General features: G+C 49.1%; 2 protein-coding genes and 1 long non-coding RNA gene across 3 annotated transcripts; 1 reads left to right on the top strand and 2 right to left on the bottom strand.

Annotated features, from left to right (window-relative positions):
• Nucleotides 1–1280: 1280 nt before the first annotated feature.
• On the bottom strand, nucleotides 1281–2579 carry LOC102487108 (metallothionein-1E). Its single transcript, XM_006148397.3, has 3 exons — nucleotides 2437–2579; nucleotides 1850–1915; nucleotides 1281–1503 (listed from the first exon to the last, which is right to left on the bottom strand). The coding sequence occupies exons 1-3, from the start codon at nucleotides 2462–2464 to the stop codon at nucleotides 1412–1414; spliced, it is 186 nt and encodes a 61-aa protein (XP_006148459.1). The 5' UTR covers nucleotides 2465–2579; the 3' UTR covers nucleotides 1281–1411.
• Nucleotides 2580–9291: 6712 nt separating this feature from the next.
• On the bottom strand, nucleotides 9292–10267 carry LOC102486709 (metallothionein-1E). The gene is made up of 3 exons (XM_006148396.3): nucleotides 10117–10267; nucleotides 9731–9796; nucleotides 9292–9534 (listed from the first exon to the last, which is right to left on the bottom strand). The coding sequence occupies exons 1-3, from the start codon at nucleotides 10142–10144 to the stop codon at nucleotides 9443–9445; spliced, it is 186 nt and encodes a 61-aa protein (XP_006148458.1). The 5' UTR covers nucleotides 10145–10267; the 3' UTR covers nucleotides 9292–9442.
• A 514-nt stretch (nucleotides 10268–10781) lies between these two features.
• LOC114007794 (uncharacterized) lies at nucleotides 10782–13968 on the top strand. The gene is made up of 2 exons (XR_003549383.1): nucleotides 10782–11094; nucleotides 13739–13968. It is a non-coding gene; the product is annotated as an uncharacterized LOC114007794 (long non-coding RNA).
• The last annotated feature ends 6892 nt before the right edge of the window (nucleotides 13969–20860 follow it).

The raw sequence follows: 20860 nt of genomic DNA, 5'->3' as shown, positions 1-20860 counted from the left end.
GGAACCACTGAACCACTTCATCTTGCCAGGAACCCACTGGGCAGTCCCCTCAAAGCCCTAGTCCCTTCACTAGTCTGAAGTAGCCATGGGCTAGAATTGGAGAGGAGTGAATTCAGCCTGCCCTTGTAGAAACTTCCAAAGATTTAGAGCCAATCACAACGGGGAGCTCTCAGGAGTAATGAGTCCCAGCAATGACACCAGGCAAATCAAGACTGATAGCCCCCTGTCAGGACGTCCAGGCCAGGGTTGCTAGGGGGCGCATGTTCTAGACACTGGGGCAGGTCTGCAAACTATCTGCATCCTGCGATGCACCTCATCGGCCATTAAATGCAAAGTTTGTACATCTTTCATTTTCCTTTTATTTCTTCATATATTTCTTGAAACTTTCCATGAATTACAGGGGAGAAAAAAGGTTTTGGGGGACCAGCAGGTGGCATATTGGTTAAATTGCTAGACTCCCATGTAGTCCACCAGGGTTCGCGTGCCAGACCCGGCAACTTAAAAGTCATGCTGGGTGCATGTGCATGCGTGCCCAAGATCCCAAGAGAAGAATGTAGAAGGGATTGTGGCATGGCCTTCCCTCCTGGGGGGGATTTCTGGATTTCTGTCTCTGTCTCTCTAGCGAGTGCATGCGCTCTATAGCAAAAATCTCTCAAAAAAAGAGAAAAGTTTTGGGGCCAGGAGGTGATATGGAGGTTAAGGCCGCTGGATCCCACATGGCTGACTTCATGGTTCAAGTCAGAACTAGGTAGCTTGAAAATCATGCTGGGCACTTGTGCATGCTTGCCCAGGATTCCAAGAGGAATGTGGAGAAGAGATTATAGTATGCCCCTGCCCTTCCCTCAAATCCCAGGGTTGAGGGAGCTTTCTCACTTTCTTTCTCTCTCTCTCTCTTTCTGTCTTTCTCCAGAAAGCATCCACGCGCTATAGCAAAAACCTAACAACCAAAATTTCATTTCATTATCTCTGTAACTAAAAATTAAGCAAAGAACTAAGGTTGGACAGGAAAATCAAGGGAAAATGAGAGACCAAGAAGCTTCTGTGCCACATGAAAATGAAGGGGATCCTGTGCCTGCACTGCGCCTCTCCCCCCATGGCCTGCTAAAATGCTGTCATCTACAGAAATGCTGCCCAGGGAGGTCTCCTGGCTTGCCTGAAGCCAGCTTGTTGGGGGCTCACATTTCAGTCCAGAGCCCAGGTGTCTGTGCTCCCAGCAGAAGCCCCCACCCCAGCCCTGATGGGCACCAACTCCCTTAGATCCAAGCCAGACAACTCCAGAATTAAGTTAACAACTTTTATTGCCATTCACATTTGTCATAGAAAAAGAAATGTAGAAAATGCATGGGGGTGGGAGGGCAACCAGGCTTGTACACGTGGCTCTATTTACATCCGGGAGAGGGCTCTCCTGACATCAGGCACAGCAGCTACACTTGTCTGAGGCCCCTTTGCAGACACAGCCCTGGGCACACTTGGCACAGCCCACAGGGCAGCAGGAGCAGCAGCCTGGGGAAGAAAGGGGAGAGTTGAGGATTTCAGAGCACACTTACCAGGCACTTCTCTGTCCTGACTGCAAGCCTTGTACAAGCTCTGCCCCAACCCCAGGACCCTTTTCTGGGATGGCCCAGTTATGTTCTAAGACAATAGATCCAAACTTGGTCATTTGTTTCCCAATAGAAAAAGACTCTATCCCATGTGAGCTCAGGACAGGGCAGAAAGACTGGGCAAGGAATCACAGTGTCTCCAGAGGCAAAGGAAGGCCAGTTCCCACAAGCAGACACTCAGAGGCAGCTTGGGGTTCCCTCCCAACCTTAGCCTCAGCCCCAGATTCTGAAGATGGCCCCACACTCACTCTTCTTGCAGGAGGTGCACTTGCATTCTTTGCATTTGCAGGAGCCAGCGCAGGTGCAGGAGCCACCTGTGAGGGTGAGAAAGGCAGGCAGTGAGCACTGGTGTGATATGGCTGATCTGGCAGGTGCTCTGTTACTCTCCCTGCCCCTCTGCTGCCCAGGCCCAGCCCTGGGAGCTGCTACCCCATACAGAGCAGATGGAAGTGTAACCCCACCTCTTCCACCTTCCTGCTGGGAAGTTCAGGCCTGGGCCTGGGCCAAGATTTGAAGTGGTGAGCCCACAGGTGGCAATATCCCCACAGGTAATTCAAGTTTGCATAGCAGTGTGCCTGCAGCCTTTTGACTCAGGGTGATGTCTAACAAGACAACCCTGAGCCTCCATTCTTCTACCCTGAAATGGGAGCCGCTGAGGGGATGGAAAACTCTGAAGGCAGATGAAGGTGTTTGGCCAGAAAGAAAGCACAGAACGTTAAATATAAAGACATCCACTTCAGCTCAGATTCAAAACGCGCCCTCGGCTGCCACCGGGACTCCGGTTCTGGAACAGGGAAATGCTCATTCTAACGCTCGGAAAGTCAGTGTCCCTTACCTGTAGCGCAGGAGCAGTTGGGGTCCATGGCGGGACGAGGTGAGGTCGGAGGTCCAAAGCAACAAGCTACAGGCACTTGAGCTGTGGCAGGCGTGTATCGGAGCCTCGGACCTGCCAGCCCACTTTATAGTCCCGGGTGGCGGCCCGGGCGCAAAGGCCCCGCCCCGGCCGTTGCACCCGCCTTGCTGAGTCAGCACCGTCCTCGGTCCTTGGCGGGGCTGAGTGCAGCTGGCGGGAAGAGCGCACGAGTTCTCCGGAGAGCGTGGCTCCGTGCGCACCGCGGGCGCCGCCCCTTTGGTGCCGGGTTGCGCGGGACCGGGGCTGTGCGCCCGGCGGTACTCGGCGTCCTTGCAGCTCTGCTGACTCTTCCCGACTTTCCAGAGGTTGTTACCACCCCCGGTCTCCGGCGTTCCAGGAACCTAGCCTGGTATCCTGGCCAATCCAGAACGCGTGCAACCCCGGCCTTCTGCTCACGTCCCCAGATCCGCACCACCCAGAGAGAGCAGCGAGTGAGTTGAGTGCAGAGGACTCGCTCTGACTGTGACCTTTGCTTCCCCCCACACCCACGCATCGCCTGTCGCTATCGTCACTTGTCCTTGGGCCCTGGTTCTCATACACGCAGCGACAAGGCAAATGCTTCCCTTCCATTCTCCAGGCCTGATGGGATGTATGGATGCCCTTGTCAGGGTCCCCTTTTGGTCAGATTTCCCTGGGGCTTCCCACAACCTAGCCTTCCACCACATAAAGCTTATCCCAAGTCATAAGATACCCTGAAGAATCTATCGTTTTTCTGACATGCAGACCCTGCTTAAATAAAAAAGTAAAAAAAAAAAAAAAGTTTATTTCTCTTTCACTTTTCCTCACCATCGCATAGCATTAAGCGTTTGCTTTGTTTAATCCCTGTCTTCGAACCTTCCCAATACCACTAAATGGGAAATAGAGCTATTTTTGAATCCATTTTTCTTTTCTTTTTTTTCTCTCTCTCTCTCTCTTTTGGAGAGGTTTTCCCTATAGGGCGCATGTGCTCGCTAGAAAGAGAGACAGAAAGTAAGAAATTATCCCCCAGAGGGCATGGCAACGCTGCAATCGCTTCTCCCCCATTCTCCTCTCAGGATCTTGGGCACGCACACACACGTGCCTGGCATGAGTTTAAGCCACCGGGTCCAGGACTCCAGTCGCAGTTGATTACATGGGAGTCCAGCGATATAGCCATAATACCAACTGCTGGTCTCCATTTTTCTTTTCTTAAAAATTTGCTGTAGGGAGTGTGCTCTCACCCGGGAGTGGGGGAGAGAGAGAGAGAAAGTGAGAAAGCATCCTTCCCAGGGAGGATTGACCACTCTGCAACCTACTCTCCATTCTCCGTTGGGATTTGGACACACACTCACACGCATGTTTTCTAAGTTGGGTCCAGACTTAAACTTCTCAGAGAGTCATGAGGGATCCAACTGCCCTAATTCTGGTCCACCTGGTTGTCCTAAACTCATTTTTCTAAAGTAAAAACTTAGGCACCAGTTTAGCCTACCCAAGGCTATAGAGCCAGACAGTGATGGTACTGGTCTGAATCCAGAGACTCAACTCCCCGAGGAGAGGAAAAGGTCAAGGATAAAGATTTCTTTGTCCTGAGTATGACCTCGACCTCACCATACTTCTTGAAACAATTCGTATTTGTGCGTTTTTTGTTTGTGGTTATTGCTGTTTTTCTGTTTGTTTCATTGTGTTGAGGGTCTTGCTATGTTGGGACCCCCTTGTCTCAGCCTTTCCAGTAGCGAGGCTACAGGCATATGCCACTGTTCCCGGCTCTTTAGGGTGGCCCAGGAATCAAATCTGGGTCTGCATGGGAGACTTCAGTCTACCTGGAAACTGTCTACTGCAGTCTACAGTAGATGGGCTTTGAACTCTTTTAAACAGAGACAAGCCTCAAGCTTAATTCTGGAAAGTTTAAAAAAATGATGCAGGGCCAATTGGTGACATGGTGGTTAAAGCCACTGGATCCCACATGGCTAATTGTGTGGTTTGAGTCCCAGACCCTGCAGCTTGAGAAATACGCTGGGTGCATGTTTGTGCCCAAAATCCCAAAAGGAGGAATGGAGGAGAAGGGATGGCAGTATGATCATTCTCCATGGGGTGGGGGTGGGGGGTTCCTTTCTCATTTTCCCTCTCTTTCTCTCCCTGAAAACTGCATACACCATCTACCAAGTTTAAAAAAAAAAAAAAAAAGCAATAGAGAAAGGAAATACATATATAGTACATTGTAGAGCAATCTAATGTTGGAAATCAGATTGCTTCTTAATTTCCAGAGACAAAGTTTACTTTTCATTCAAATATATGTGATGGTTTATTTCACATGTCAGCTTGGCTAGGCTATATTTCCAGCACCTTAATCAAATGCCAGTCTCGAAGTTGCTGTGAAGTTACAGATGTGATGAAAATTTAAATCAGTAGACTCTGAGTAAAGCAGATTACTGTCCACAATATCAGTGGGCTTTATTCAATTAGTGAAGGTCTCAGAACGCTGAGGGTCTTCCCCAAAGGAAGGAATTTTGGTTTCAGCATGTCTTCAGACTCAAGACTGCAACATTATCTCCTTCTGGAATTGCCAGCCAGCCAAATCTCCCATCATCAAACTTGCCAGACCAAACAACTGTATGAGCCAGTTCCCAAAATCTCTCTCTTTCTGTTACCTGTCTCCATAACCGTATCCTCTGCTGGTCTTGATGTCTTAGCTGCAATCAGAGGAATGTGTCTACTGGGAGACACAGCAATGTTGTATTCCGCTGGGCTAGACTCTAAGGCTGTCTGTGGCCACTTACTGCTCCTTATGCCTCTGAATCAACAGGCAAAGAGAGGAGTTGCTATACTGGATGGGGTGGTTGGTTGTGATTGCCAAGGGGAGCTGGACCGCTGCTGCACAGTGGAGATAAGGAAGAGGATGCTGGAGTACAGGAATTCCCTTAGGGTGTTTCTCGCCTTGTCCTATGACTGAAATCAATGGAAAACCTTTACCAACTCAATTCCAGCAGGACTTCTTAATGACCCAGACCCTTCAGGAGTAAGATTTGGTTCACTCCATCAGATTAAGAACCATAAACAGTTGATTCGCTGAGGGCAAAGCGATAATGGGAGTTGCAGGTTATAAATACCAGCTACGACCACATGACCTGTTACAACCCAGAAAGGAGGGATGCAATTGTTTCTTTGTTTATTTTTTTCTGTGTGTGCGTGTCAGATGTTTTTGTTTTCTTCCTGTTATTCTCTTAGTCCCCGTACATATCAGAGGGTATATTACTGTTACATCACTGTATTTAAGCATTGCTAACTTTCTATCACAATACCTAAACGACTGGCTGTCAAGGAGAAGAGTGAATACCACCCAAGGACTTCACAAACTTTTCTGGGAAACAGTGTATTTCCAGTCTTAGGATGGTTGCATCACGTTATCTGCACATACAATCTTGCTTTACCTTTATCTGTGCATTAGCATGATTTCTGGAGATGTATGTATGTGCTGAGTTGATAAGAAGTGGGCTGTGAGGGCCAACCAGGTGAAATGGTTAAGACTATTGGATCCCATAAGGCTGACGACACGGTTCGAGTCTGGGACCCCATAGCTTGAAAAATAAGCCAGGCACATGAGCACGGATGCCCTAAATCCTGAGAAGAGACTGAAGGAGAAGGGACTGTGGCACGGTCAGCTCTTCCGGATGGTGCTTTCTCACTTTCCCTCTCCCCTCTCTCTCTGGCAAGTGCATGCACCCTGCAGCAAAATAAACAAATAAATCTTTCTCTCTCTGTCTATCCTGTTGGTTCTGTTTCTCTGGGGGAACTGTGAGTAGTACAAACATATGTGAGACAATGCAAATGGCTTAAAAGAAAAACATGAAGTAAAATACTCGTGTAGATAATGAGGCCGATATAAGATACACAACTCGGTCCAAAGGCCTGGCCTGTTTGTCTGGAGGAAGAAAAATGTCCCTATATTATGAATAAAAAAATAACAAAATACTAGCTAATATTGTAGATTACTTGACACCTGGCGGGTGCCATTCTAAGCTATTTTCATGTATTAACTATTGAGTTCCACCAGCCAGCTGCTATTATTCTGCCCATTTCGTAGTAGCGGAGACTGAGCCACAGAGAGGTTATGTCACCCAGGTATAAGTGACCATAGCTGGAATTTGCACAGGTGCAGGCTGATTGCCTCACCATGCCCTCACTCCATTTTACACTACTGTGCCACGTAGAAATGGAGACACTAAAACACGGCACAGAGGCAGCAGTGGGAAGAAAACTGAGCTGTCGCTTAGCTCCCTCTGTGACCTCTCTGGGGTCAGTTTCCCATCTGAAAAGTCAGGGGCATCATTGGTCCAACTTGTAAGGCATTTCCAGATCCGTACTGTGAGCACGCAGTGACAGCATGATCTGCCAGCGGGGGCCAGGGAGAGAGACCTGTCGTGGCACAGGTTCAGACCTTCGACTTGGGAGCTACGTGACCTCGGGCAGACTGCTCAACCTTGCTGGAAGATAGCACGATCTTGCTGGTCCCTGCACATTCACTCTCTCACTGGGTCATGTGAAGTTCAAGTGATATGAAAAATTAAAAAGGCTTTTGTGTTCAAATATGCTACAGCAGCATCTTATCCCAGAAGGCTTTGTGCAGGAATACATTCACACACACCCTGGTACACAATTGCAAGGCTCCACGCTTCTCCTCGGACCGCAACCCAGAGGAAATCTTCCCAGACAGGTCTTTTCCCTGTCCTGAGTTTGTTGAGAAAGGAATTTTCTCTTGGAAAAAGTTCACATAGACAGAATGATCATGAAGGTCGTTGTTTACTAAGGCCTAGCCAGCAACTGGGGGACTAGCTCAATGAATTCCCTCCCCCCCCATGGATATAATTGCCATTCTAGAAATGACAAAATGGGGGCCCAGAGAGGTTGAGCATCTTGGTCAGGTCACCCAGCCAGTAAGCAGTGATGTGGGCTGGAAGCCAGGACTGCTTGACCAAAATCCATGCGCTGGGCCCAGGCTGCCTTCTGAAATCCCTAGTTCCCACAGGGCACTTTCAGACAAGTGTGGTCCTGATGCCTGGGCCAGGTGACTCACCTTCCTTGATTGAACATCAAATAACATTTCCTCAACAAACAGCCGTGGGACTAACGGTTGGTATTAATTACAAGTCACTGAGGGCCTCACACCATCCTAACGAACACCGCCACGCCCTTCAAACTGCAGAGTCTGCCATTAACCCTGCATGGGCAGATGCGAAGCCCTGTACTTCATCTTAAATCAGTGGACACATGCACTTTATCTTGCCGGGAAAATGTCGGGCAACTCCTGCAGAGCCCTGGTCACTTTGCTAGTTTGAAGTAGCCAAGGGCTGGGATTTCAGAAAGGAGCAAATTCAGTCTGACCCACAATTCAGAGCCAATCACAACAGGGGCTCAGGGGCAGAAATTCCTGTCCGTGCCAGTGGATGAATCTTTGTCCAGGCCAGGGTGGCTCAAAGGTGTGTGAGACACAGTGTCCAGTCTGCAGCCCACACCCTTGAACAAATGTGGTGCCTGTAATTTTGTTTCTGTTATATTGCACTTTGTATGTTTATTGAAATGTTTCCTTGAATCTAAAATTTAAAAGAGTGTGTGTGTGTGTGTGTGGGGGGGTGGCTGGCCCTACATATAAAATGCCAGATCCCACATCAGATCCCAGCCCGTGACTTAAGAATCACATGCGCACTGTGGTGTGTGTGTGTGGGTATGTGTGTGTCCCAAATCCTTGCGGGATGGAGAAATGAGGGTTTGTAGCCCGAGCACATCCCACTCAGAGGTGTTTTCCCTCTCTGGAGAGTGCATACACTTTCTGGCCAAAAATGTCTTAAAAAAAAAAAGTTTTGTACTTTGTGTTTGTCTGATTTCATTATGTCTATAATTCGGATTATTTTATTTACCAAGGTTTAGGTCTGCAATAGATAGGAAATACCTACTGGAAATAGCCTCACCATGGAGTTGGAGAAGCCCCATGTATCAACAGGATTCTAGCAACTGGAGAGTTAGATTTCACTCTGCAGTCCCCTTCAAGCCTAAAGGCTGATGAAAAACTGAAGCTGGGCGGGAAAGTCAGAGGGAAAATGAGGGGTTCAAAGTTTCTCTTTTTTTTTTTTTTGGAGAGATTTTCACTGTAGGGCGCGTGCGCTCGCCAGACAGAGAGAGAGACATAGAGACAGAAAGCGAGAAATCACTCCCCAGGGGGGATGGTCACGCAGCAATCCCTTCTCCTCCATTCTCCTCTCGGGATCTTGGGCACGCATGCACACGCGCCCGGCATGAGTTTTTTAAGCCACCGGGTCCGGCACACGAACCACGGTCGCCTACGTGGGAGTCCAGCGACATAGCCATTATGCTAACTGCTGGTTCCCAGGGGTTCAAAGTTTCTGTAACACTTGGCACCACCCCATCCCAGTCTCCACAACCTGGCGCAATTATCTACCATTTTATTTCTCTTCCACGTGTTGTTGCAGGAGAGTGAGAGAAAGCAACCCCTTCCCCCCCAATGGCCACGCAGGGCAGTCAGGAACTTCCCCCGTGGCCTGTTTCTCAAGCCACTGAGTCCTGGACTCAAACTGCACCTTTAGCCCTGTAGGAGCCATCCGCCTTAGCAGTCACTCCACCGGCTGGCCCAGTGCTCTACCTTTCATAGAAATGAAGCTCAGGGAGGCCTCCCGGCTTGTATAAAGAGTTTGTTGGGGGCTCACATTTCAGTCCAAAGCCCAGGTGTCTGCACTCCCAGTAAAAGCTCCCACCCTTCTTGGCAGCACCAAGTCCCTTAGATTCAAGGCACGCAAAGGAAACCAGAGCTAGAGTCTAGTCAACGACTTTTATTGCATTCACATATTTCGTAGAAAAAGGAATATAACAAATGGGTCAGGGTTGTATAGGAAAAAAAAAAAAGAAATCCAGGCTTGTACACGTGGTTCTATTTACATCTGGGAGCAGGGCAGTCCCCACATCAGGCGCAGCAGCTGCACTTGTCAGAAGCCCCTTTGCAGACGCAGCCCTGGGCGCACTTGGCACAGCCCGCGGGGCAGCAGGAGCAGCAGCCTGGGGAAGAAAGGGGGTGACAGATGAGCACCAGGGCAAGGGAATAAGGATTCCCGCCTTCTCTGAGAAGATTCACCGCTGAGGCACCAACTTCCAAGAGGAGGGAGCACCCCCCACACACACACACCCACCACCGGCTTCAATTCCCTTGGGGACGAGGTTGGGGGGGCTGGAAGGGAGAGTGGACCCCACTTACTCTTTTTGCAGGAGGTGCACTTGCACTCTTTGCATTTGCAGGAGCCGGCGCAGTTGCAGGATCCACCTGCAAGAAAAAAAGGCAGCGGGTGAGGACGGTCACTGGAGACCTCAACGCAGTACCGAGTCTAAAGAGCCGGGTTCGAGTCACTTCGTTCCACAACCAATTCGTGGGAACTTGAGCAAACCATTAACTCAGAGCTTCTGAACAGTAAACCGAGGGCTCCGAATAACCTAGAATAGAAAAAGATAACACCAAAACCCTTCTGGAAGGGGCAATAAGTACCCTGAAACTGGACGATTACAGAGAGAAAGAGGGGTCAGGAAACCGTATTCTAACTCTTCAGCCTACACCAGGCGTCCCCAACCCCGGACCAAGTCCCGTACCGGTCGCGCAGGAGCAGTTGGGGTCCATCGCGAGTTGAGAAGGTGGCTGGAGTCCGCAGACAGTTGCACGCAGGATTGAAAGAGCTTCGAGGAGGCGTGGTGGAGCGCTAGCCGGGCCCGCTGCCTTTATAGCGGGAAAGCGCCGGGGCGAGCGCAAAAGCCCCGCCTGCGCGGGAGCCGCCTGCACACGTCCCGCGCTGAGTCACACTGGGGCTCCGTGCGGCGCACCGGGCCGAGCGCACCGGGCTGTGCACACGGGCCGCCGAGCGGCAGTTCCCAGAAGACGCCCCACGTGGGCCCCGGGGCCCCCTTGGCGCCAAAGGGGCTGGGTGCAGAGAGAGGACACCGCGTCCCGCGGACTGGGGCGGTGCGCGGAGATACTGCCCTCTGCCCTCCGCCGTGTGCATAGCTCCCCTCCCGCCTGTCCTGTCCTGAGCGGTGAGAGGGGCGGTGAAGGTGGGTCTAGGGGATGCTGCTCGCACAAAAAAAGCTGCTTTAAGTGAGGACAGATTACAAAAAAAGTAACAAGACTCCCCAAACAAAAACAAGTCTCTTTGTACCAATTAAGGCTTAATGATTGTATAGCATCATATTAACTCAAAAGGTGGTTATTGATGACATAGCCGTTGTTTATTGAGTACTTTCGTGTGCAGCAGAGGCTGTAAGCGTGCTCTGCGAGTTCTCACTTCATAGTGTGACACCCGGGAGGTAATGTTTATCCGTTCTCATTTTGGAGAGGAGGAAATAGACTCAGAAAGGTTAAGTAACTTGCCCAAGGTCACAGAGACCGGGCATAGCAGAGCCTAGTGATTCAAACAGAGGCGTTGAAAGTGCTGAAGGCCAGCTAAGGGTAGTCATCACCAACACGGGAGAACAAGGATTAGGAAACCACAATCTGGGACCAGGTAGTGGCGCAGTGGCGATGCACCTAAACCCTCATGGGAAGGATCCTAGGTTCAAGACTCAAGAGCTCCCTGGGTGAGCTGACAAGTGCCCACGATCCCTACAACTCAGGGTGGGTGGCTGTGTGATGGCAGTATTGGGGCTTCCTCCTCTCTCTCTTTCTCTCTCTCTCAATTAATAGGTAGAACTTTAAAAACAAAAAACACAAGTCTCGTGCTAAGAAGCTCAGCCATGATGGCAGTCCCAGAGATGAGTAGAGGGAGGTGACACAGGGTCCTGGCTAGGATGGAAGGTGAGCTCAGAGCCAGGGGAAGCAGTGAGGAGGAGACCCAGTCCAGCCTAGAGGAGGTGGACCAAAACCTTGGGCCTGAAAGTGAGGAGGTGTTTGCCTGGTGGGACTGGGGAGCCTCCATCCTGGGGCTGAAGTACCAGGCTGCAAAGTTGGCCCTGGCCCCTGGTATCCTGCAAGGGAAACCCCAAAGAACATTCTTCCCCAGGCGATGCTGAGGAGAAGAGCGGAGGTGGTGTCCAAATTCCTCTCCGGGAGGCACGTGTCTGGCCGCTGTGTAACAGTCTTAGGTCATCATCTTCGGAAAACCCTAAGTGTGTCATCTGTCAGGAAATGGTTACTGGAAGCTTCCTGGCACGCTTAAGGAATGCTGGCCGCTGCAGCGGGAGTTCAGTGAGGAGGCGTCAAGGGGAGGACAGTCTGTTCTTGCAGCACCTTCTGTAAGCTCCATGGTAATGTCTGTCTAGCTCAGCTCAAACGTCACTTCCTCTGGGAAGTCCGCCTGACCCTTTTGCCCGAGGATAACCAGGGAGTGTGCTGGTAAACATCCTGCTCTTTCCTTCCAAGCGCTTTCCGTGCCTGTACTTTGGATGAACTTATGTGATTCTTGAATTGATGTCTGTGTCCCTCCTTACCCTTGCCCAACACTGAAAACTCCAAGTAGTCTTTGTGTCCCCTCACCCCTGCAAATTGTGTCTCCAGCCCTGTCGCAGGGCCAGGTTCAGGGGGGCACTTAATAAATATTTGTTAAGTGAATGAATGGGAGAATCTACCGAACTGTTCTCCCCTGCCAGCCCCCACCTTGCATTAGGACTGAATACAGAAAGAAAGAAAGAAAGAAAGAAAGAAAGAAAGAAAGAAAGAAAGAGAGAAAGAAAGAAAGAAAGAGAGAGAGAGAGAGAGAGAGAGAGAGAGAGAGAGAGAGAGGGAGGGAGGGAGGGAGGGAGGAAGGAAAGATCATTTGGGAATCTATGTGTCTATTCAAGTAAAAACTCCAAGTAGAGTGGAAGTGTCTAGTTGTCAGAAGGACTAAATTCTGATTGCCACTCTGCCACTCACTTGCTGAGTGAGTGACCTTAGGGGGGATTATGTCCAGGCCCCCCCTGAGTCTCAGTTTACTCATCTGTTAAATGGTCAGATTGTACTAGAATTAAACAAAAAAAAAAAATAGGGTGCATGTACTCCCTGGAGAGAGACAGAGAGAGGGAGAGAGAGAGAAGGCTCCCCTCCCCTCCAGGAGGAATGGCCACATCTCCTGTCCTCTGTCCTCCTCTAGGGATTCTGGGCAGGCACGTACACACACCTGGCATGTTCCTCAAGCCACTGGATCCCAGTCTTGAACTGTGCAGTAGGCCACGTGGGATCCAGCCTCCTCCACCATCACCCTTCTGGCTCAGGCTGTACTAGGATTTAAGGATCATTTTCAAACAATTTTAGAGCCAAGATCTCAGAACTCTGTGTCCAGCAGCTGTGCAGGCAGTAGGCAGATTTCGCTGTTGTCATTTACATATGTACACACGCTCTATACAGAGTCCCTGGTTTCTAATAAATCAGGTGGTCGCCTATCCACTGGATGGAAACGGTCAACTCTGTGAAGAGAAAATAGTGTTTGTTATGCCCGGAAAAGCAACAGGTCTAGCCCTGAGTGGGTGCCATCCAAGTTGGTGGAAAATTTTTGTGGGTCTAAGCTGTCTCCCCTGAATCACTGTTACAGTGAGAGGAGGGAGGGATGAGGAATCAGGGAAGGTGGAGTGGGGCACAGGCCTTGTCTTGTTCCTTTCTTCCCCCCCACCCCAAATCTGACATGCTTGAACAGAGGTGGGGAGGGAGAACTTCCAAATATTTGCATACCTGAGATGGCTGTGTGTGAGGGAGGTCAGCCAAGCGCATTGGACAAGGAAAGATATCTCCTGATTACGTGGTGTGAGACATCAGTGTGAGGCCATGAGGCGGCCCTGGCCTGGTTATAGAAGAAGCCATCCAGAGTGAAGGAGGTGACTTTTCACTGTCCTTTTAACTGCTGAGGTAGATACATAGGAGGGGGTCTTCAAAAGCCCATGGAAAATGTGTATCGTAAAACCGTGGGGAGCCAGCAGGTGGCATAGTGGTTAAGGCGCTGGGCTTCCACATGGTCGATCACGATTTGAGTCCTGGACCTGGTGGCTTGAAACTCATGCAGGGTACCTGTGTGAGCATGCCCCAGATCCTGGGAGGAGAATGGAGGAGAAGAGAGTGTGGTGTGGCCATTTCCCCTAGAGGTTGATTTCTCACTTTCTCTCTCTCTCTCTCTCTGGCGAGCACATGCACCCTATAGCAAAAATCTCTCTTTCAAAAAAAAATGGCTTTTGCCTTTCTGTCTGTTTGGGCTCATCCTACCTCTCGGGAGTGTATTACACTCTTAATTAATAAACTATTTTTTCATTTCACTAGTGGCCTGTTTCGTTTAATTCTTTGTCCCAAACACCAAGAACCTGGATGTGGTTGCAGAAGTCATCCCACAGCAAGTTATGGAGCCAAGCCAGAAGGCCCCACTACAGTCCAGGAAGAAGATAAGATGATGGTTTCATGGCTCAAAGCTTCTAGACGAAGAATCTCCTGGCCTTGGTACCCACTCCAAAATTAGGAGAATAACTGGACCCATTCTGCACATGCCTCCCTCCCCCCCCAAAGGAAAACACGTGCACAAGCCCCACCCGGAATAAGTCTGAGCAAAGCCTTTCCTGACCAAAGTAAAACCCCTCCCCTCAGTTCTTCCTCAGCAACCGATTTTCCAGGACCCCTCCCTTCTTCTTGGGAGTTCTGTTTTTCCTTTCTTCTTCTTCAATAAACTCTCTGTTTTGCTAGATCCAAACAAAACAAAACAAACCAACAAACTACATGTATTTCTTTTTTTTTTGGCACCAAAATAAACTCAGACTTCAATTCCTCCTTCAGTAAACTCTGTAAAGTTCTCTCGTAAACAGTAGTTGCTGTTCAGCCATCCATTCGTTCTTTCTCTGTGATGGTATCTTTGGTTTTCTTTGGAGAATCAGCCCAACCCACTCGCGGTCCCTAGAGCTTTGATGGAGTAGGCCTCATCCGTGGGTCGCCAGCCATTTTACCTTTCTGGCCACAGCAGTTGGCTCTGATGGAACCATACAATCTTGAACCAAAGAAAATCAATGGAACTGGCTGGGAGGACTGGGAGAATGGCAGATACTCTTTCTGGAGTATCTTGATCCTAGAAGGATGTGAATTTGAGTTCCTAAAGCAATTCGTCTCCATGAGAAGACCCTGAAAATATTGGGACCTGCGGATGGGTTAACGATTATGTCGCTGGACTCCCACATAGAGACAGAGGCTCAAGTCCCAGACCTGGTGGTAAACTCACACCAGGCATGTGCATGCGTGCCCGAGATTCCAAGAGGAGAATGGAGGAGAAAGGATTGCTGTGTGGACATCCCCCAGGGGGTGGTTTCTCACTTTCTGTATGTCTGTCTCTCCAGCGAGCACACATGCTCTATAGCAAAAGTCTCTCTAAAATGAAAAGACTCTGAAAATGAAGTCATCATAAAGGAAATGGAGCCTGACATCTTGGGAGCACCTGGATTCATCCATGCTAGAAGCAACTGTGAGCCCCAAATTCCGTTTTTGCTTACTTTGTTCTGGATAGAGTCTTAACGGGCTCAGTCTGGCAGACCACCATGAGGCTCATGTTCATTGCTGGCTTTAACCATCCAACGGCAGTTATCACCGTGACCCTAAGACTCCCAACACTGTCATGTGAGAAATAGCTGAGGGGGTGGGCAGGCTCAATCTGGAAGGGATTTCACAGTGGTTGCTTTAATTATCTCCAGCTATGCAACACGTCACCCAAAACTTAACAGCTTAAAACAGCCACCATTTTATTGTCTCTCCTGGTTTTGTGGGTCAGAAATTTGAGCAGGATTCATTTGGGCAATTCTTTTGTTTTGTGCATCCTTGACTGAGGTCACTTAGTACTCAGTTGGCGGACGGGTTGGTCTGGAGGATCTAAGATGGCTCATCCATATGCCTGGCGTCCTTTATCAAGGATGTCTGGAAAGCTGTAGCTAGCCAGAACTGTTGACCAGAGTGGACTCTTCAGCATGGTGGCCTCAGGGCATTTATGCTCCTTATGACAGCCCAGCGCACCAATGACAAGGGTCCCAAGAGATAAGAGTAGTGGGCAGATGCAAGTGTCTTCAGTCCCAGGGCCTGACACTAACACAGGTCACTTTCATCACATTCTATCAGTCAAGCAGTCATAGCCTGCCCAGATTTCAGGCAAGAGGACTAAGAATCCTCCCATGTCTTGCTGGGAGGGGTCAACAAATTTGTGGCCATCTCTAATCTGCCACAGTAGTCGTGGGGAATCATTTGCCATGCACCAAGGCTTGTGCCAAGGACATTATGTGTTTGTCTGGCTCAAACCTCAGCACAGCCCTACAAGGCAGACGCTGCTGTCATCTCCGTCACAGATAAGACACTGAAGAGTTGTGCTCTGTTCAAGGCCATACCACTCGTAAATGGCAGATTTGGGATTTGAACCCATGCCTATATGTGTATGCCACACCAAAAAGAGGAAATTAACCTTGCTTTCTGTGGTGCTAAGGGCAGAACCAAGATAGTGGGTGGGAATTACAAGGATCAAGATTCTACTTTGTGGGGCCAGCAGGTGGCATAGTGATTAAGGTGCTGGACTCCCATGTGGCTGATTGCAGTTCGAGTCCCAGACCTTGTGACTTGAAACACACCAGGTGTGTGTGCATGTATGCCTAAAATCCTGAGAGGAGAATGGAGAAGAAGGGGTTGCAGTGTGGCCATCCCCCTGGGGTGTGTGTATGTGTGATTTCTTGCTTTCTGTCTTTCTCCAGTGAGCACACATACCCTACAGCAAAAATCTCTAAAAAAATTCTGCTCTAGGTAAGAAGGACATTACTTGAGCTTAGAGGTGGTCACATGGAAGGGACCACCTTTGGAAATAGTTCTCTGTCACCCAGCTGCAGAAACAAAAGCTGGCAGACCCCAACATTAGCTAGGAGACCAGGAAGGGAATCTGCTCTTATCCTGGAGATTCTGGGGTTCTCATCACAGAGACTCTCTATCCAGTCTTAGTTCTCCCTCTTCTTTCTATTGACCCTGCCTTCCTTTTGGAAATGTGTTAGTTATCTACTGCTAGTATAAAAATATTACCCGAAAACTTGGCAGCTTACCATACATGAGAGGACTTCAAAAGGTTAGTGGGAAAATGGGATTAAAGTTTGAATTTATTTCAGTGCACATTTTAAAATTTTTTTTAATTTTTATTTTATTTATTACTGTTAATATTTTCAAAGTTTGCTATAGATCATGTGTGCTCACCAGAGAGAGAAAAAGACTGCAGAAGTGAGAAAGCAAGCCATCAGGTCTGGGACTTGAACTGCGATCAATCATGTGGGAGTCCAGCGCTTTTAACCAGCACATCAACTACTGGGCCCAGGTGTAAAAACTGTTTAAATTCATGGATAGCTTTTTTTTTTAAGAATTATTTAATTTTATTTATTTATTTGTTGTTATTATACAGAGAGGGAAAGTGAGAAAGCAAGCCTCCAGGTCAGGGACTCAAACCATGGTTGTCCATGTGGGAGTCCAGCACCTTACCACACCATACCAGCCCATGCATAGTTTTTTTCATAATACACATTTTCCCTTACCCTTTTAAAGACCCCTCGTGGTTTGTCTTTCTTTCTTTCTTTCTTTCTTTCTTTCTTTCTTTCTTTCTTTCTTTCTTTCTTTTTAATTTACCCCCAGGGTTGGGGGAAGATGGCCACACTGTGATCTCCTCTCTTCCACTCTCCTCTTGGATCTTAGGCACGTGTGCACATGTGCCCAGCATGATTTTCAGGTCACCATGCCAGCTTTGGAACTTGAAATGCAGAGTTGGCCATGTGGTATCCAGCCCCTTAAGCATCTTGTCACCTGCTGGCCCACCCCTCGAATGCATTGTCTCATCATTTCTGTGGTCAGGAATCAGACCAGATTCAGCTGGGCCCTCTGGCTCAGTGTCACAGACAGCATTCCAAGTGTCAGCCAGGGCTGCAGTAATCTCCGTCAGCGGGTACAGACGTGGCTCCCATGCTCCCTCGTGTGGTTGTTGGAGGAATCTGCTTCCTTGTGGGCTTTTACTGAGGTCTTCCTGGCTCCTGGTCATGTGGGTCTCCACGGAGCATCTCCCAACGTGATGGTGAGCAGGTGAGAAGGCCAGAGAACATGCCAACAAAAGAGAGTGTGAGGGATCAGCAGTTAGCGTAACGGCTATGTCGCTGGACTCCCATGTAGTTGACTGCCTTTCGAGTCCCGGACCCGGCGGCTTAAACGCACACCAGGCATGTGTGCGTGCGTGCCCAAGATCCCAAGAAGAGAATGGAGGAGAAGGGATTGTGGCATGGCCATCCTCCCTGGGGGGTGATTTCTCGCTTTCTGTCTCTCTCTCTCTCTCTCTCTCTCTGTCTTTCTAGCGAGTGCACGCACCCTATAGTGGAAAAAAACCTCTCCAAAAAAAAAAAAGAAAAGAAAAAAGAAACAAAAAAAAGAGTGTGAGCAAAACAGAAGGGGCAGCCCTTATCCATCCGTCCTTAGTAAAAGGTAATGATACCGTATTTATTCAAGAGGTGTCCACGGTCTGGGATCTCAATTTCATGGCCCCCAAATAGTAATATGGTAGCAACCCAGGACACGAGGCATCCCCTTCCTCCTCTCTCCTGCCATATGGGGACTAGAAATGAAGGAAGCTTCTCTCTCATCTGTTCTCTCTCTGTTTTTTATAGAGAGAGATTTTTGCTATAGGGTGTGAAAAATCTAAAAAAAAAAAAAAATCTGCTCTAGGTAAGAAGGACCTTTCTTGAGATTAGAGCTGGTCACGAGTAGGAGGGACCACCTTGGGAAATAGTTCCCTGTCCCTACAGCTGCAGAAACAAAGGCTGGCAGATGCCGGCATTACTCGGGGGTCAGGAAGAGAATCTGCTCTTGTCCTGGAGATTCTGGGGTTCTCATCACAAGGATCCTGAATGAGAGCACTCGCTGGAGAGACAGAGACAGTGAGACAGAAAGCAAGAAATCACCCTCCAGAGAGTAGGGCCACACAGCAACCCCTTCTCCTCCATTCTCCTCTTGGAATTCTGGGCATGCTCACACACACACCTGGCATGAGTTTCAAGCTGCAAGGTTTGGGACTCGTACTGTGGCTGACCATGTGAGAGTACGGCACCTTAACCACTATGCCACCTGATGGTCTCCTCATTTTAAAATATTAGCTAAAGTTTAGTGTTTAAGGCAGCCAGATCCCACCTGGCTGACCCTATGGTTCAAGTCCCAGATCTGGAGGCTTGAAAAACACACTGGCCATGTGTGTGTGTGTGCCCCAAATCCTGACAGGATGGAGAATGGAAGAGAAGGGATTGTGGTGTGACCAATTCCCCATGGGAGGTGCTGTCTCCCTCTCTTTGACTCTCTCTGGTTAGTGAACTTAATCTCTAGAAAAAAAAAAAAAAAGTTATGCTAATCTATAGTCAACCCTTAAAAAGGTTTTGATTCTAGAAGTTTAATTCTCTATAAACAAAATCCTTCTTATAAATCTTTATCTCCTCCACTTTGTTCCATAAAATAGACATTTCTCCCTTTTCCAAATTATTAAGAAATCACTTCTTCTCTTCTTTTTCTCTTTCTTTGTTTTCTTTGTTCTAGTTTTTAAAGTGGAAGGTCATAGTCTTTTGCAACCTAATCACAAAGTGACACCCTATTACTTTTGCAGTGTGCTATTTTTTAAAAAGAATTATTTATTTAATTTTATTTGTTATTATTATTATTTTAATCTGCTAAAGAGCTTGCACGCTGGTGGGGGGAGAGGGAGAGAGAGGGAGGGAGAGAGAGAGAGAGAGAGAGAAAGTGAGAAAGCAAGCTGCCAGGTCAAGGACTTGAACCACAGATGACTGTGTGGGAGTCCAGCACCCCAACACCCCATGCCACCTGCTGGCTCCACAGTATACTATTTTTAAAGTTTATTTACTTATGTCTTCCATGAGCGAGACAGATAAAGAGACAGTACCCCCACCAGGGTCTTGATACCACGGTCTATCTCAGCTTCCGCCTAGCTCATTCTGGGAGGTCGCCAGATGTGACTTGGAACTTCTCATGTAGGTCAGCCTCCTCGAGTGTCATGCGTTCCCACTGAGGCACTGCCCAGCCCTGCCGTATTCTATTTGTTAGAAGTGACTACGTCCATTCCATACCCGAGGGGTGGCACAAAGGCATGAGCTCCAGAGGCTGGATCGCTGAGGCCGTCTTCACAGTCCGGCTCCCCAGGCGGGAAGACAATGGTATGTCCAGGGCTTGGGCTTTTTGCCCTGCCACTCCCTTTGTCTAGAGCGGCCTCTCTCCCTGTCTCCCCTTCATCCGTTGGGTCTCGGTTTAAAGACCACTTCCTCGGTAAAGCCTTCCTGCACCCCAGCATGGGCTGAGTCCCTCATTACCTCATGTTGCACCTCACACAGTTGCAATTACTGGTAACAAAGCAGCTCTCACTTAGACAACCACATCCGGGGCTGGGTGCTGACGCCTAACGAATGTGAACGCCACTTTTCCAACAACCCTGTAAGACAGGGGCTGTGATGACCCACCTTGTACAGAGGGAGAAACTGAGGCTAGGAGAGGCTAAGTGATGTTTCCCGAAGTCACTCGCTAGTAAAAGGCAAACCAGGCCTGGGGCTCCAGAGCCTGTGTGCCCCGGCAGCCCGTGCTGTGTGGTGCTCGGTTTCATTGTCTCCCGATGAGGCTGTGGGCTGTCTGCTGTGCTCACCGCCCTAGTTCTGGCACCTGGCACAGCGCCTGGCTCATGGTGGGTGCTTAATAATGCAGAGGAATGGAGAAAATTGAATCCTGCCAGCAGCCAGGAAGGAGGCAAAACCCTCCTGTGGGGGGCCAGCTCTGACAGCCTGCATTCAGGGAGAAGCTAAACCTCCGCTGTTATCTTCTCCTCACTCATCTGGCCTCGACTTCCGGTCTCTGTCTTACCTGACCCCATCTCCATACTTCTGCCCTAGAGTCACACCCTGCCATCCCACACACTGCTCCAAAAAAAGCCCTCCAGACTTTTTCTCTCTCCAGGCCCCTAACATCTCCCAAAGCCCCTTTCAAATGCTTCCGCCTCCAAGAAGTCTTCCCTGAGCTCTCAAACTAATGGAGCCTCTTTCTTCTTAAAGCAACCAGAGCTTTGGCTTGTACCTCACCTCCCTCCCTGAGGTTCAGTCTCCCCGTCTGAGTCTGCCAGTTTCTTCCAGCTCTGAAGCATGCAGGATTCCACTCAGGAAATTCTTGGGTAGTCTTACCCTCCCCTCTAGTTTGTGAGCACCCTGAAGGGTAGAGAGCATTTTGTTGTTGTTGTTTGTCCCCAGTGATCAGCACAGGCCATGGAGACTTTTAGGCATCCATAATCATTTTTGCAATGAACCGGTCTGGAAGGCTGGGTTAAAATGGCACGTTCAGGGGACCAGCAGGTGGCGTGGTGGTTAAGGTACT

The sequence above is a fragment of the Tupaia chinensis genome, unplaced genomic scaffold (genome assembly GCF_000334495.1).
Source record: "Tupaia chinensis unplaced genomic scaffold, TupChi_1.0 Scaffold000235_1, whole genome shotgun sequence".
Lineage (NCBI taxonomy): Eukaryota > Metazoa > Chordata > Mammalia > Scandentia > Tupaiidae > Tupaia > Tupaia belangeri.
This window is presented reverse-complemented; position numbering and strand designations above follow the sequence as displayed.